This window comes from Scyliorhinus canicula, chromosome 1 (assembly GCF_902713615.1).
Source record: "Scyliorhinus canicula chromosome 1, sScyCan1.1, whole genome shotgun sequence".
In the NCBI taxonomy this organism is placed as follows: Eukaryota; Metazoa; Chordata; class Chondrichthyes; order Carcharhiniformes; family Scyliorhinidae; genus Scyliorhinus; species Scyliorhinus canicula.
In genome coordinates, this window is record NC_052146.1 from 194,941,728 (window position 1) to 194,959,889 (window position 18,162).

At 42.9% G+C, this 18,162-nt stretch overlaps 1 protein-coding gene across 2 annotated transcripts in view; it reads right to left on the reverse strand.

The window, feature by feature from the left end:
• Positions 1–18,162, reverse strand: part of bud23 (BUD23 rRNA methyltransferase and ribosome maturation factor) — a 50,535-nt gene that overhangs the window by 10,584 nt on the left and 21,789 nt on the right. For both annotated transcript variants that reach the window (XM_038805783.1, XM_038805792.1), the window contains 4 exons: positions 10,978–11,074; positions 9,570–9,620; positions 4,839–4,924; positions 2,362–2,407 (listed from right to left, as the gene is read on the reverse strand). In XM_038805783.1, coding sequence (XP_038661711.1) covers positions 2,362–2,407; positions 4,839–4,924; positions 9,570–9,620; positions 10,978–11,074 — 280 coding nt within the window. The remainder of the gene's footprint in view (positions 1–2,361; positions 2,408–4,838; positions 4,925–9,569; positions 9,621–10,977; positions 11,075–18,162) is intronic.

Consider the following 18,162-nt stretch of genomic DNA (forward strand, 5'->3'; position numbering starts at 1 on the left):
CCAAAGATGTGCAGGTTGGGTGGATTGGCCATGACAAATTGTCCAAAATTCTATGATTAACCTAGGACAAAAGTTCGGCGCAACATCGTGGGCTGAAGGGCCTGTTCTGTGCTGTATTTCTCTATCTCTATCTTCTATCTAAAACGTGGAATTCTCTCAGCCAGGCTTGGGCTTGGCAGGGGCCGTGTGGTCTGACATCATGCTCCTTACCGTATGGCCCTTCTGGGAAGTGCTAGTGTGTGTGTATATATGTGTGTGTATGTACGTGTGCGTGTGGTTAAGGAAAGGTTTAGTTTTGTTTGTGGTCAGTATTCATGTAAGTAATGAAAAATTGGTAGAGGAACTGAAGGTTAGCTAGCACCCATCGAGTAATACATCCAGATGGAGTTACATTCTTCAAGAGAGAAATGGTGGTAAGAAAAGGAAAGCAGATTGCTGTAATCGTGTTTTTAATAGTATCTCTATGAATATGCCGTCATCTCTGTCCTAGACAAGAACCAGACCAGCTCCCTCCTCAAGGCTTACTGAGAATCAGCATCCACTGCACCAGTCAGCAAAGCAGTCCAGAGGATCACCATTCTCTGGCATAACTTTAGAATTCTTTGTAAATCACAGAATTGCTGCAGCGCAGGAGGCCATTCGGCCCATCATGTTAGCACTGGCTCTCCGAATGAGCAATTCACCTAGTGACGTTCAACCCCGTTATCCTGCGCACATTTCCTTTTCAGATCACAGTCTAATTCCCTTTTGAATGCCTTGATTGAACCTGCCTCCATGCTTTTAGTCAGTGCATCCCGGACCCTAGCCATTCGCTGTGTGGAAATATTTTTTCTCATATCGTTTAATGCTTTTGCCTGTTACTTTAAATCAGTGCCATCTTGTTCTCGACATGAGTTTAAACCATGTTAAGAGCTAGAATAGACTTAATGTTTGTGAAAATTCAGTTAGACATACATTTTCATCTAAAACGTGGAATTCCCTCAACTCAGCCAGGCTTGGGTTTGGTATCTGAAGAGTGTCAGGCTCGTCAGGGGCCATGTGGTCTGACATCATGCTCCTTACCTTATGACCCTTCTGGGAAGTGCTAGTGTGTGTGTGCGTGCCTGTGGGGTGTGTGTATTTGGTTAAGAGAAGGTTTAGTTTTGTTTCAAAGTTCTGCATCTGCCCTTGCGATCTTGCCTGCCCTATAAAAACAGAGCTTACCCACCATGGAACTCAGGATTTTAAAAGCAGCTTTTACCCAAAAATAAACACCACCAAACACAGCTGGAGATTACTCAAAGTCACAAACATGGGCAGCATGGTAGCACAGTGGTTAGCACTGTTGCTTCACAGCTCCAGGGATCCGGGTGCGATTCCCGGCTTGGGTCACTGTCTGTGCGGAGTCTGCACGTTCTCCCCCGTCTGCATGGGCTTCCTCCGGTTTCCTCCCACAGTCCAAAGATGTACAGGTTAGGTGGTTTGGTCACGCAAAATTGCCCCATAGTGTCCAAAAGGTAGGTGGGGTTGCTGGTTTAGTGGATAGGGTAGAGTTGTGGGCTTAAGTTGGGTGCTCTTTCCAAGGGCCGGTGTAGACCTGATGGGTCGAATGGCCTCCTTCTGCACTGTAAATTCTATGTAAACAACAGATCATCTGCTGAACAGCACTGAACCATGCTTCAGCAGAAAGTTTAGAGCAGCTTTCACTGAATAGAAACAGCAGGGCCTGACAACACCTGAACAGATCGGTTGACAAGTTGGGTTTGACAGTGAATAACCAAAATATTCCACCCCATCTTCCCTCTTTAGAGATATGGTGCAGTTTCCCCCCCCCCCCCCCCCCCCCCCAGATTTCCAGTTCTGTTTTCCTCCTCTGAAACACGCCCAATTTCAAGGTTAAATATTTTGATCTTTAAAAGAGGCGCCACTGCTAAACAGTGCAATCGAAGAGGTCATTATCACTTCACCATTATTTAGGTTACTATTTGTTTTATAACCAAAGAGCTTACAGCTCATTCATCTGTAAACCTGGAAGTATTTTCTCTTGTTCAATTTGCAATAAAATCAAACTCCTCAAGTATCCCAAAGGTCCCTCTAGTCATCTGATGCTTGTTGCAACCTCTTATCCAACCACCTACATTGCTCTACTTTAAATATTTGCAGCCAGAGTCGAGGCAAACAGTCAAGAGTGCGCAGGATAATGGAGTTCAATGTCATTGTGAATTGCTCATTCACTCATTTTACTTATGTGTATGGGTGTGTACAACTGAGTCAGATTCAGCTGAAAATAAAAACATTGCTCACTCTGGAGCCAGCAAAAGTACGAAACAGGAACAAGGAGCAGCCTCTAACAGCATAACAGAAATTAAATAAAAGAGTTACCATTGGCAGCTTTCCAGAGACTCCAACAAATAAACACAAGAAGAATCTAAGAAAGAAACAAATGTCAGAACTCATGTGGACAACCTAGAGAAAGGACTTGCAGTAAAATGCAGCATTTCATTATGTGCCAGAATATTTCACAACCAATTAATTAAATAATTCATGGGATGTGGTGTCGCTGGCTGGGCCAGCATTTGTTGGCCATCCCTAATTGCCCTTAAATTGAGTGGATTGGCTAGGCCATTTCAGAGGGCAGTTAAGAGTCAACTACATTGCTGCGAGTTTGGAGTTGCATGTAGGCCAGACTAAGTAAAGGTGGAAGGAAGGAGACAGTGGTGTAGTTGTATTGTCATTGTACCAGTTATCTGGAGACTCAGGTAATGCTTTGGGGAGTGAGTTCAAAACCCAGCATTGCAGATGGTGAAATTTGGATTTGATGAAAACATAATCTAGAAATTTAAAAAAATTTCAAAAGATTACTATGTAACCATTGCAGATTGTCGCAAAAATCCATCTTTTCGCTAATGTCCTTTAGGGAAAGAAATGTGTCATCCTTACCTGGTCTGGCCAACATGAGACTCAAGATGCACAGCAATGTGTGGTTGAATCTTAAATGTTCTTAAAGGCAACAAATGCTGGCCCAGCCAACAAAGCCCACAGCCCATGAATTAATTTTTAAAAATCCATTAATGAACCAGTTGGGTTTTTCCTAAAATCAACGAGTTTCATTACTTTTTAATTTTATTTCATTAAAATGTGAATTTAAATTCCACTAGGTGCCATGGTGGGATTTGAACCCTTATCCCCAGAGCATTGGCCTGGGCCTCTGGATTACTAATTCAATGACATTACCACTACCCAACAGTCTTTCCCGCTCGCTGAAGAAACAAAGCATCGTTACAGAATAAACACGAGGCTACTGTACCCAACCCCCTACCCCTCCCAAGTACCTTGGTCGAGATTCTCCGTCCCGTCAACCCCATTTTCAGCAGCTCCTCCGTTCCGGCCAATGGGGTTTCCGGCCATCCCACGCTATCGGGAAACCCGTGGGTGTGGGTACGCTGCCAGCGAAGCAGAGGATCCTGCCAACAGGGAATCCTGCAGCTTGCTTTTTGTCAATCTACCTTGTATTATACCTGTGTCAGTGCTACCTTTACGTCAAAGTGTTTTGCCGCACCCAGTGAGTTCTCTTTACAAGAGGATTTCAATAAAGGGAGGAAATAGATGTAATTAGAGGACAATCACCCACTGCATGATATGAGACCTAAGAAAATATCTTATAAAGCAACAGGGAGGGGGGGGGGGGGGGGGGAGGAGAAGCAGAGGGTGGATCGATTTCAATGGAAATTTCTTGTATATTGTACCCGATGCACATACCCTTGTCGACTGTACAGTGTATAAAATGAACAACTGCAATAAAAACATTTGAAAATAAAATAAAGGGAGGAACAGGGCGGGCAGGGGCATCCCACATTCCAGAACTTGCTGAGAACATCAGCTGCATTCCTATTCATAACCCGAAGCGAAGATGACAAAATCCGGGAATAGAGTGCTCAGAACTTTGCAACAGGGTCAAACATTACAGAGAAATAAATGCAGTGATGGGTTAGCAGATCTACAAGAAGCCACAAGCTCCAAAGAGAATCTACAGAACAAAGCATCTGCTGATTCAGAAGGGCAGGGCGGGATGAAAGAAAGAAAGCAGAAATAAATCTCAAGATTCTGCGCTCAACCTGGGGACAGATGGACGGTGTTCGAGGCAGAAGGATCCTCAGACAACTAGTAAGCTTTTACCAGGTTTATATACAAGTAAAAGAGTGACATGCAGGATAAAGCAATAATTTAACTGTCCCACATTAGATAGTCTAGTCTAGTCTATCTAACGCCAATGAGAAAATTTAAGCTGGTCCATTCAATGACTTTCAAGTATTTGAAGAGAATTCTGATGCTGGTTGCAGCTTGTTGCGAGAGCAAAAAAATGATCTGACATTTTTCACATTTTCAGGATGCTCTTCACAGCCAATTAATTATTTTTGAATTGTAGTCACTGTTGTTTTACAGCCAAGGCGACAGCTAATTTGCACACAGCAAGATCCCACAAACAGCACTGAGATCATGACCAGGTCACCGATTGGTTGAGGAACACTAGAAAAAATTCCCCTGCTCACAAATAGTGTTGCGGGATATTTTAATCTGAGGGCCGATGGGACACAGTTTAACATTACAATAGAAAGGTAGCACCTCCGGCATTCTAGCACTCCCTCAGCGGTACACAGGAATTTCATCTTAGATTGTGTGCTCAAGCCTCTGGAATGATACTTAAACCCACAATCTTCCGTGAACAACTGAGCTTCAGGGCCTGATACATAAGCAGACAGAAATTCCTTCAAAACGGAGGAATGAAACTAGTTACAGCTTTTTTTTTTAAATGAATACTGACTGCACTCCAGAAGAAAATTATATCATTCAATGCTCACTTTTTTGCTTTGCTGCTGTTGGGGTAATCGACCACCAGCCCACCTGTGAAACCGGCCTTCATCGCCTGCGCTGTGATCAACTCCAGCTGCGGAACAAAAATATTCATGCTGATTTTAGTTGTTCTCAATCATTCATGCCCTTTTCCCTTTCGTGATCCTTCTCACTGGTATATAGTTTTGTGGTATATTTTTGTGGGATATAGTTTTCTGGGATAGTTTTGTGGGCACTTTTTGCTACCTTGCTCACTGGCACTGTGGTAATGTTCTTGTTGGGAGTTCGGTGGTTGTCCATTAAAACCCCACACTGGGACTTTGGTATATAATTCAGATCACCCCCACATTATGGTGCTGAGAAGGCACTGATTCCTGCATTGTTAGGAGAAGGCTTTTCCACAAGTCTCAGCTGCTTCCTCATAAATTGAATGAGTCGTTGGGAGCTCTCAGTAACTGCCTTAAGACGTAGGAGCAGATTAGGCCATTTGGCCCATCGTGTGTGCTCCGCCATTCGATCATGGCTGTTTCTCGCCCCCAATCTCCTGCCTTATCTCTGTAACCCCTGATCCCCTTATTTAAAGAAATATATTTTTATTGAAGTATTTGCAAAATTTTTATAACAACAAAAGCAATAAAAACATAAACATCAACATGGTGAAAGACATTTCTCACCCAACGCCTTCTGCACATTCCTCACCCATATTGCACCTACCCCCCCCATCGGAATGCTGCTTCTGCCAACATTTTAATTTTCCCCAAGAAGGTCGACGAACGGCTGCCACCTCCGAGAGAAACCCAGCATTGACCCTCTCAAGGCAAATTTTATTTTCTCCAGCCTGAGAAACCCAGCCATGTCAATAACCCAGGTCTCTACACTCAGGGGCTTAGAGTCGATCCACATTAAAAGGATCCGTCTCCAGGCTACCAGGGAGCCAAAGGGCAGAATGGCGGCCTCTTTCAACCCCTGAACTCCGGATCTTCTGACACTCCAAAGATCGCTACCTCCGGACTCGGCACCACCCACGTGTCTAGCGCCCTGGACATTGCTTTAGCAAAACCCTGCAAGAACCCTCTGAACTTTGGGAATGCCCAAAACATGTGGACATGGTTTGCTGGGCTTCCCGCACACCTCACACATCTATCTTCTACCCTGGAAAAACTCTCTCATCCTCGCTGCGGTCATGTGTGCCCGGTGTACCACCTTAAACTGTATTAGACTGAGCCTGGCACATGATGAGGAGGAATTAACTCTGCTTAGGGTGTCTGCCCACAGACCCGCCTCTAACTCTCCACCTAACTCCTCCTCCCACTGACCTTCAGTTCCTCCACTGGGGTTTCCTTCGCCTCCAACAACTCCTGATAGATATCCAACACTTTCCCCTCCCCCACCCAGGTATGAGACTACTGTATCCTGTATCCCCCGTGGCGGCAACAGCAGGAAAGCCAACACCTGTTTCCTCAGAAAGTCCCGCACTTGCAAATATCTGAAACCATTCCCCAGCGGCAGCTTGAACTTATCCTCTGGCACCTTCAGACTGGGAAAACTCCCGTCTCTGAATAGATCTCCCATCCTTCTAATTCTTGCTCTCTGCCAGCTCCGGAGCCAGCCATCTATCCTGCCCGGTGCAAACCTGTGGTTATTGCAAATCGGGGTCCAGACCAACACACCCTCCACCTTCTTATACCTCCTCCATTGCCCCCAGATCCTCAGTGCCGCCACCACCACTGGGCTATTGGAGTAACGGGCCGGCGAGAACAGCAGAGGTGCTATTACCAATGCTCCCAAACTGGTGCCTCTGCATGACACCTCCATCCACTCATGCCAAACCCTCCCCCATTACCCACTTACTCCCTGATCCCCTTACTAATCAAGAACCCATCTATATCTGCCTTAAGAACCAGTAAATTGGCCTCCACAGCCTTCTGCAACAATGAGTTCCACAGATTCACCACCCTCTGGCTGAAGTAATTCCTCATCTCAGTTTTCACATTTTTTTCCAATTTAAAGGGGAATTTAGTGTGGCCATTCCACCTACCCTGCACATCTTTAGGTTTTGGGGGTGAAACCCACACAAACACGGGGAGAATGTGCAAACTCCACATGGACAGTGACCCAGGGCCGGGATCGAACCTGGGCCCTCGGCACCAGTGCTAACCACTGCACCACTGTGCTGCTCGCTCATCTCAGTTTTAAAGGATTATCCCTTCAGTCTGAGGCTTGGGTTCTAGTTTCTCCTACCAGTGGAAACATCTTCTCCACGTTCACTCTGTCTAGGTTCTCAGTATTCTGAAGTTTCATAAGATCCCCCCATCCCATCGAGTACAGAACCAGAGTCCTCAACTGCTCCTCATGCTGCTCCGAAAGCTAGTGTTTGAAATAAACATGTTGGACTTTAACCTGGTGTTGTAAGACTTCTTACTGTGCTCACCTCAGTCCAACGCCAGCATCTCCACATCATGGCTCCTCATATGATAACCCTTCATTCCGGGATCATTCTTTGAACCTTCTTGTCAAGACAATTTAAATAAAAAGGTGCCATAGCTTCTGCACTGATCAACTACGGCATCCGTGGGGTCAGGAGCCAAAGCTGTTAGTGTTATCAGACAATATCTACAGAAGCTTTAGGAGGACACAGCAGATACAGTGACTCACAATTACAGTGTGACAATGACGGGCTAAAAATCCATCCAACTTTCTCTGAACTGCTTCAAACACATTTATATCCTTTCTTGAATAAGGAGATCAAAACTGTTCTCCAGATGTGGTCTCACGAAAACCCTATACAGCTGTAGCAATACATCCCTATTTTATGACCAGGACACCCAGATCCATCTGTATCTCAGTTCTGTAAACCTGCTCCACTCAAATAATTTTCTGCTTTTCTATTCTTCCTGCCAAGTTCACACTTTCCCCACATTGTCTATCTGCCAATTTTTTGCCCACTCATTTAACCTAGCTATATCCCTTTACAAGGCTCCTTGTTCTCGTCACAACTTATGTTTCTACCCATCTTTGTGTCATCCGCACATTTAGCAGCCATACATTTGGTCCCTTCATCCAAGTAACCAAGAAAATTGTAAATAGTTGAGGCCCCAGCACTGATCCCTGTGGCACTCTACTCATTGCCAATCCGGAAATGACCCAGTTATGCCTACTCCGTTTCTATTTGCTAACCAATCCTTGATCCATGCTAATTATGTTACCCCCGACACAAGCTCTTTGCCTAGCAACCTTTCATGTGACACCTTGTCAAAATGCCTTCTGGAAATCAAATACAGCACATCCACAGATTCCTCTTTATAAATGTTGCTTGCCACTTCCTCAAAGAACTCCAATAAATTAATCATACATGATCGCCCTTTCACGTTGACTCTGCCTGACCGCATTGAGATTTAAGTGCCCCACCACAATCTCCTTTACAATAGCTCCCATCATTTGCAAGAGTTTAAGCAAATTAGCCTGTAGTTTCCGGCTTTCTGTCTCCTTCCTTTCTTGAAAGAAGAGTCACATCGGTTATTTTGTAATCAAATGGGACCGTTCCAGAATCTAGGGAGTTTTGGAAAGTTAAAACCAATGCATCTGCTATCCAGCAGCCATTTCTTTTAAGAAGGATGACAAAGTCCATCAGAACCTGGGGATTTATCAGCCTTCAGTTCGAATCATTTTTTCAGTACCTATTCCTGGTGGCTGTTATTGTTTTTACTTCTTTCTACCCGTTCACCACAATTATTGCTCGGACATTATTTCTACCCTCTACAATGAAGACTGAGACAAAATATCTGACCAATTCAGCTGCCATTTCCTTATATTCCAAGATAGAATGTTCATAATACAGACAGAGGGCATTTGACCCATTGTGCCAGTCGTCTGAAAGAGCTCCCAAATTATTCCCACTTCCTTGCTCTTCCCCCAGGGCCTCGCAAATGTATTTGTGTTTCAAGAAAATATCCAATTATTTTATGACTTTAAAAACTGCTCCTGCTAAATCTGGTTCTACCAGCCTTTCGGGCAGTGCATGCCAGATCATCACAACTCACTGTGCAAAACAATTCTCATCTCTTCTCTGGTTCCTTTCCCATTATTAAAACTGTGTCCTCTTATGTCCTATAGTTATGGTCTCTTCTGTCTGTCAATGACTTCTCCTTATTTCCAATATTGAAATCATCCATAATTCTGAACTCCCCTTTAACTTTCTCTGCTCTGTCTTGCTGCTGTTTGCTCCTCAGTGGCCTAGCTGGAAAGTGTACTCGTATGGAGGTCAGATGACAAGGCAATTGGGCTTGACAGCATATTCTCCTTGAACTAAAAGCTCAATGATACTGGTCATTTAGGCTTTGGTGAAGCATGGCCACTTGGATGAAGTACTGGAGTGCTGCTAGTGCCTATGAAGCAATAACCAGCATGAGTCACTGCCACTGAACAGAGAAAACTCACTGAGCGTCCCAAGCTCTCTTCCCCAATACAGTTTAGAAGGGTGAATGTTAGGTACCTGTTGTAATGACAAAATCCGGAAGAACTCACACAGTCACCGTATCAAATGATTATTTATAATGCTAGCCACAAGCTTTGCGTGGAGTAAGATTTCAGCGAGCATGCTGAACTTATCACACAAAAGCAGTCATGATTCATTGCACCATAAACAAGCCAGAAGGACGAATTGAACAGGAGGCAGACACACAAACACATACCATATGTTGGGTATTAAGTTCCACTATTTTAATATTGTAACAACTAACCTGCTCGGAGTTCTCAGGATAGAACTGAAACACAGCTCTAGCTCCTCGTACCTGTAAAACAAACAAATGGTTATCCTGCTGGTCAAAACAAAACACAACCATTTGTATTCCTAGTTTCATTAAATATCTGCAGTAATACTAGGAGTTCACATGACAAACATTGTCCATGCGGCACTTACTCTAAACCCTCAAATGGTTCACAACGGGGATCAGTACAAGGGTTCTTTAGACGGTGGCAGCCTTTCCTGGACTTCCTGGCGGAACGGTAGGGGAATAGGCCAGCAGCTGCAGCAACCCGGGGGGGGGTTTTGGATCGGGGGGAGGGAGAACTGTGTACATGGGTCTGTGGGATGTGGTGGGTGTTATCTCTTTCCCTTTTGTCGTTGGGTGCTCTTTTGTTTTTGTTTTTTTCCTCATGTTTGTAGTTGCTTTTGAAGTTGGGTGGGTATTGTTCTTGGGGTGTTACCGCGGTTGTTTTGTTAATAGAGTTGAGCTGTTTATATTTTGTAAAAATTTCAATAAAAATTATTTAAAAAAAAAAAATGGTTCACAACTCAAGGGCCATAGGTTAATAGGGTGTGATCTCTCACACTTGGTGAAGGGTATGATGCACCCAAGTAAAATGGGCAAGAGGAGATGGATTTGAGGAAGCATGTGGTGGCATTGAAAGATGTTCAGAGGAGGTTCACCAGATTGGTGAAGGGGTTGACGTAAGAGTTTGGGCTTATATTCGCCCGAGTTTCGAAGGACGAGAGGGGATCTGATCGAGATATATGAAATACTAAAAGGGATTGATAAAGTAAATGTCGACCAAATATTCCCCCTTGTGGGGCAATCTATAAGAAGAGGTCACAGATATAGGTTGAGAGGCGGTAGATTTAAAACAGAGATGAGGAGGCACCACTTCTCACAGAGGGTGGCGAATCTGTGGAACTCGCTGCCCCATTGTGGGGTGGAGTCTGAATCATTAAATGCTTTCAAGAGGGAGATATATTTTTGATAAAAAAAACAGGTTAAAGAGATATGGGGAACAGGTATGGAGGTTGCTTTAAGAGTAGGGTGATGCTTTGAGATCAGGAAGAGATCAGCCATGATCTGATTGAGTGGTGGGGCAGGCTTGAAGGGCTGAATTGCCCATTTCTGCTCCAGTTCCTATGTAACTGTTTTGAGTATGGTGGGAACAAAGAAGAGAAACACAATCAAAGTGTCTGGGCGCACTATAATTCTTTCTTCCAGCTTTTCTGCATCAGTGAAATACCCAGACTTAGTCTGCTAACAACCTCGTTACAGTGGAATCTTAAGGTAATGTTCTACAAACAAAATCAAGCAGCTGGCACATTAAAATAAATCACATATATCTGCCCAATGGATGCCTGGATATTGAAGGTCCCGGTTCTCTAAAGCTTACCAGACTGGCATATAAGGAGCTGAAGAATTTGTAGAGTCGCTTTGGGGGGCTGTGACTCTTCTTATCAGCGTTACAAAGCCACTGCAAGGCAGAAATACTGAGGAAAGAAAGACAAAACACAGCATTTAATTCACTGTTTCTACTTTGCTTATCCCAATGGTGTCCCAATCTGCCACGTATTTGAAGATCGAATGCTTTGCTTCCGATTAAATGATGCTTAAACTAACGCTCAGGCAACATCCTCATGTATTTATTTGGTGGAAAGAATTTCACCATTCCAGTATTTTGGGCGTTTGGGCGGCGGAGGGGGTTGGCAGAATGAGTATAACAAGAAAGAGAGAAAGAAGATTAGTCAAAATTCCTCGATTAACTTTGGAAACACAACCTCACATCACAATTAAAGAGCCTTGTTCAAACATGTCACCAAAGAATGGCGGAGTGATAAATAGCATTCTGGTTTTTAAATAGAACACAGGCACCAAACTTATGGTCAGTTTAAATTTCTGTACTGTGAGGAGAGGCAATCTGTAATTAAGTCTGGAGAAAGCTTCTCCCAGTGTTTGCATGGATTTCGCCCCTACAATCCAAAAGATGTGCCGTCTAGGTGGATTGGCCACGCTAAACTGCCCCTTAATTGGAAAAAATGAATTGGGTACACTAAATTTTTTTTTAAAAGTCTGGATGGCTAGGTTGAGGGGAAAGATTATTCAAGCATCCCGTATTCCTATGGGGAGGGAATTACACCCTAATAATTGAGATGGTCACAGACTCCAGAATATATAGACACAAGATACAAGTGAAAGTGTGTGGTTTAGATGTAACTTTATATGTACAATGAACTGGGCAGAAAGGGAGAAAAAGTGTGCAAAGATCTGATGGAGTGGGTTTGTTTTCGGAGGCAGTCGGATAGACAGAATCACCAAAGAAAATGATTACGTATTGCCAGGGTAACTTGGACGATGCAATGCAGCACTGGCACAGGTTGGGTGGTCAAAGCCATTCGCTCACCCCCGCATTTCTGATGCTGAGAAAGACAGAAATACAAAGCAACTAGAGAGGGAACTGAGCCTCAAGTACAAAAAGCACACCATCAGTTCCTGACCATCTTGGCACCAGTGGCCTGAAGCTTATCCTGTAAAAGATCAGAACAAGACCGGTGGCTCGGATGAGCAAATTCTTTGGGATAGAGGACAACTGCGCTAGGTGCGCGGCAGGACCAGCGAACCACATTCACACGTTTTGGCCATGCCCTAAGCTTAGGGGGTACTGGGAGGGATTTGCGGGCGTCATGTCCCGGGTGCTAAAAACAAGGGTGGCGATGGGTCCAGGGGTGGCAATTTTTGGGGTTTCGGAAGACCCGGGAGTCCAGGGGGAGAAAGAGGCCGATGTTTTGGCCTTTGCTTCCCTGATAGCCCGGCGATGAATACTATTGGCGTGGAGGGACTCAAAGCCCCCGAAGACTGAGTTGTGGCTTGCGGACATGTCGAGTTTCCTGGGTATGGAAAAAAATTAAGTTCGCCTTGAGGGGATCTGTACAGGGGTTCGCCTGGAGGTGGCAACCATTTATTGACTTCTTTGCGGGAGAGTGAGCGTCAGCAGGGGGGTGGGGGGGGGGGGGGGGGGGGGGGGGGGGAGGAGTAGGAGGGATAAAATGGCAGGTAGTACCGGTGGGAGAGGAGCGGGTTTGTGCAGTATGTTACAATTGAATTATTGAATGTACGTGGATGTTTGCACATTTTTGCCTTTTTTGCTTTCTTTCTGTTGATGTCTGTAACTGTTTACAAAGCCAAAAACTACCTCAATAAAATTGTTTATTAAAACAAAAGATCAGAACAAGACTAAGATATATTTTGAGAACTGAACACGAATGAAAACTGGACAAGATTTCACATGAAATAATTGTATTTGAAAATTCTACAAGTAACTAAATTTAAATGGGATGGGGAGTTGGAATATGAGGGAACAGCACAGCTATTTTCCAACATTGCGAGTGCTTGCCAATGGTAAGGGACCTTGTATCTTCACCCATATATGGGTGTCAGGAACAATGTACCTTGTATGTTATATATGTAATCAGTAGAACTGCTAGTCACATTACAATAAGAGGGAAGATACTTCTGAACAATATTAATAACTTTAAACAAACCAAATTATGGTTTTGTGATTTTAAAACCATGATACCTGGGAAAGGAACAAAATGGTTTGGTCGAAAGAAATAACGTATATTTTTCAAGGGAAAAAGGGTGGGGGAGGGGGGCGGCGGGATGGTCGAGGGGGCGGTGGGATGGTCGAGGGAGGAGTTGAATAAAAATGCATCTCCTGGAAGGGATAACTTGATATAAACCATTCTCTATTTGTTTCATAGTTTATAAAAGTTTATATATCTTAACCTCTGTGGAGGATCAGATGTTATGGGGTGAAGGCAGAAGAAAATATCAGCCATGATTGAATTGTGGAGCAGAGTCGATGGGCCGAGTGGCCTAATCCTGCTCCTGTGTATTATGGTCTTATGGTCCTGCAGCAGAGATCAGAAATGAAAAAAAGCCCTCAGTCCAGCAACATCTCAATTTTAAAATTCACCCCCTCATTTTCAAAAGTCACACCCTTCTTTTCTAATCCCTTCACAGGCTGATTAATCTCTATCAATGTAATCTGTTCCGTAGCATCATCTCAGCTCTCTGCCCCTCCTCCAATTCTAGCCTCTTGCACAGCACCAATATTCTATTGCTTCACCATTGGCTGCCACATCTTCAGAAGACTTGGCCCTAACCTCTGTAATTTCTCTGCACACCTCTCTGCAACTCATCCCTCTCTCCTCTGGTAGCTGGCTCTTTAAAAATGACCACTTCAATCAAGCTTTTGATTCCCTTTTTTAAAAGAAAATAAATTTAGAGTACCTGTAATTGAAAGTACGGAAAAATGTGTCATTTGAAACATGGAAGCCTGGCAATATCTGGTCTGAGAGAAACATGAGAGGATACAGGGAAAGATCCCACAAAAGGTTAATAGCAGCTGCAAAGAGCAGGATTATAAAATGCAGATTCTTTCTCTCAAGCAGGTTTAGCAAATACATAGGATTTGTGTATGAAGCTAAAAGCAATGGCTCACACCTTCATTGAAAGTAACTATCTTAGTAAGCATCTGGAAAAGCATGGATGAAGGTTTCAGTTGAATTAAGTGACAAATGTTTAAAACAGGCAGGTCTTTCAAGTTATAACCAAGTGGATTTTAGCATACAGCGAAAAGCAATGGTTCACACCTTCTTTGAAATGAACTCTCTTAGTAAACAACAGGAAAGGAAAGGATTAGGTTCAGTTGAATTTGGCGTCAATTCTAAGTGTGAAATTTTGCTAATATCAGGTAAATTAAAGAAAATTGGAGACAACCTGTCTATGAGAAACATAATTTAAAGTCACAATCAAAGGCCAAGTTATGAGCTGGAGTCAATTGGAAAATTAAACTATTAATATGACAGGGATTAAAAGTAACACCTCTTGAAACCAAAGCATTTTTGAATATCACAAAGGAACTTTGAACATCACAAAGGACAATGTAATCAGATCTGAGAGGTGAGGCCATGCCCAAAATGAATACAGTACTTAGTTGTATTAGAATGTTTAGATCAAAGATACTTTTTACAATCAAAGTAAAATAAGCTAATTTACAATAAAGTTGTTAAAACTTAACTGTTTGAAAGAGAATATAAACCCGAAGAAAGGAGACAGCCAGCAGAGCCAGCTCTCACAGCTCGGAACATTGAAAGGATAGGACACAGCAACCAAGCTCACCAGCGAATATGTTGATTACAAATTCTTTACCCGGTAGTCTGGCTCAATAAAACGAGAGATGGATTCGTAGGTATAGTATCATTTAATAATAACTAACTTGCAAGGCTGGCCTACTGGGAGAACTCCAGGACACACAGCTGCCTCCTGTGAGTTCCGCAGTAAGTGAGACAGAAGACAAAAGGGTTTCTGCTGATGTATTCAAAATCACAGTAAGAGTCACATATAAGCTTCCCATTGGTCATTCTATACACCTTCTGACCTGGCCCTATATCCTAATTGGTCACTTTGCATTGTAACCCCATCATGCTCTTCACCTTCTGACCATGCGGCCACCCTCCCCCGATAGTTTCAAAGAGGCTTTGGCTGAATCTCTTTGTTCTTTGTCTGTGAGCCCCCTACCATCAGCCGGCCCTACTAACTATCCTATCTTAACTAATAATTCTAATTTTATCACATTCATTTATTCATTTCCTCAAATACATCTAAAGAAGACCAGATTTTAAAAAGAAGATTGATTGTCAAGTTGGGCCTGAAGGTCCCTTCAACCAACAGGAAGGATCCAGAAGCAAGATATTTTTACCTTTCTGTAAAGAAAGTATTTGCAGCTTTTAAAAGAAAAATTATTTTAAAAGTTTTAACCTGAAACAGTGGTTATTAGCCTACTTTACTTACTTAGCAACGCAGGACCCAGGACATCGATGCTACTAACGGGTAAGTAGGTAAAATTATTCGGTGAAGGTATGGGTTATACCGGGGGATTACTTGAAAATATAGTTTGACCTGAATAGCACCCACCGAAGCCTGTTCGCCATTTAGAATATCGACCCTTTTTGGTATAGGGGGAATTCTAAGAATAGTGGTGAGTTTTACCTCCCAGCGTGGAGGCCTAGAATATTAGAAGTTTCTAGTTAAGCAGAGTAGGGGCTAGAATAAGTTTCTAGTTCCCAAGAAATAGTTGGAATATTAGAAGTTTCTAACCGGCACAAAGGCTAGAATATTAAAAGTTTCTAGTTGATGTGTGAGTCAAACTTTACCTGCCGAGTTTAGTTTGGAAAGTCATGTGTGATTGACGTTTGTAAGGATATTCTGTGGATCGAGGGGACATAAAACTGAGGTTGGGTGTGAAAATCAGTAGACTAGAAGATACTGACCCTGAGAGAAAGTCTGCAAGATATTTTGGTGACAGCACTAAAAATCTTGCATCCATTACTGGTAAAAGGAGGCCAAAACATAAATCATCCTTAGAGTGAGGCAGATTGTAAAGAATTCTAGAGACATAGGGGACGCCTAGAAACCGTTAGAGACCAATAACCAATCAACCCCTAACTAAAACAGCAAGATAGTGCCTTAGTCAGCCTTGGATAGGGCCCAGAAAGGGCACGTATCCTTAATTTCAGAGTGCACCTGACAGGGACAACCAGGAACAGAAGGTAAAAATCCAAAAAATGGCAATTATGGTAATTCTCTTGCCCTGGAATACAGTGAAGAGAGATGAAGCAATGAAACAAGAATGGAAGAAATTAAAAGAGCTAAAAAAATCCTGGAAGAGAGAGACATATCCAGACGGAGACATCTCCTTCTTTGTTAGAGTGCCTAAAGCCCTGCAATATAGAGATCCAGTCGGGATTCTTAAAGCACTTTGTAAATTTGCATTTGAAAAGCAAGCCAAATCACTAATTCTGTTCGGACACAGACAGAAGCATGCAGCTGCTCAAGTGGGCAAAGTGTGCTCCAAACTGGTTAAAATCATTGACGAAGAAAACATGAAAGAAATAATACAGATCCCTAGTGAACACAAAAATAAGTCTGAAGTGGCAAACAAATATACAAAACTACTGCAGAAAAATGAAGCATTAGAAATGGAAAATAATGAGGAATCAGTCCTAGAATCAGATAGCACAGTAAAAACAATAGGTTTTCAAACAAATGTGCCAAGTAAAATTGGAGATGAATGGGAGCAGGCAAGACTTATTAAAAAATTGTACGTAGGAGGAAAGCAGATCCACTTAGTGGAAGGAGACTTTACAAATGCCCAAAAGGACGTACAAGTTAATCCTTCCAATAGAAAAGGGAAATTAGGGGCAGGAATTTCAGGGGTATTGGCTCGTAGATACAATCCGGAGTTACAGCTAAAAATGAATGAGGATGTAGTTCTAAGAGGAGAATTGAAAGAAGGGATAGCTAGAGCCACAACTCTGAGCCATGGGACAATGATTATACATGTGGTATCACTAAACAATTCCGGACAGCAGTATAGCATGATGGAGGAGACAGAAGTAAATCAAGCGAACATGGAAGGAATCCTGAGACATAGTGTAGGGAGAGATATTGATATGACATTATTAGGAGACGGAATATTCAAAAATAACTCAAGGGAATCTCTGAGAGCAATAATAAAGACATGTGCATTAACCCCTCCAGCTAGGGCAGGTCAGATAATCAGGATTTGGCGAGAGCAATGGCCACAATTCCTTTTAGACACAGCAGGAACAAGACAGCAATCTGAATTTCAATTCAACCAAGTGCCAGCACCCCTGTTAGAGGGAGAAAAAACACGTCCTAGTGCTCCAGATAACCAAGGGAATTCGGACCCCTTTGAAAATTTCCCCAAGGGATACAATTCTCAATACCCCGATCCAAGTCCGTTTCAGGAAGAAAATTGGCCTAGGAAATCAGCCACACATAAAGAAGGAGCTTTTATCGATTATTTTTTTGAAACACAAGAAAGTGAAGAGGAACAAAGCCTAGTTGGGATTATTGCGCCTCCTGCGCTGGGACAGGAAGAATCATCATCCTCAGAGAATGAGGAAATATTAAAACCAAGGAGAAGAATAGGGAATAGAAAAAATTCAAAACCATTAGAAATAGGGGATTATAGTGATTACTGGAAACAACAACAACCTTTCACTTATCAACCAATAAATAAGGATTTACCGTATTATATGTATAATCCAGAGGCAAAAATGGTACACCACAGAGATCAGGAAGGATGGGAAAGAGAGGTTATATCTAGGGGACTTAAAATAGAAGAAATATTAGGAGGAAGTCAACAAATTGATTCTACAAAATTAGTGGGATTACCAAACTTTACCCCCAAAGCTAAAATTTGGCAAATGAGCAAAGGGTACGATAGTTTCGGAAGAGCCAAGAGTAGAGTAAGGAACAGCACAGAAATAGTTACAGGGAGAATAAATAAGGGAGAAATAGTTACAGACGAAGTCTCAGATTTAATAAATGAGTTAGATTTGGGAAATGAAAGAGCTAAATTAATGAAAGAAATGATAAAGGCAGCATATGCAGGGGACCACCTCACAACATATGTCAACCGAATATATAAGGTTAATAAGGAAGAGGGGGCCGATGTAGTCAGATTCCTGAGGGAATTAGGACCCAAGAT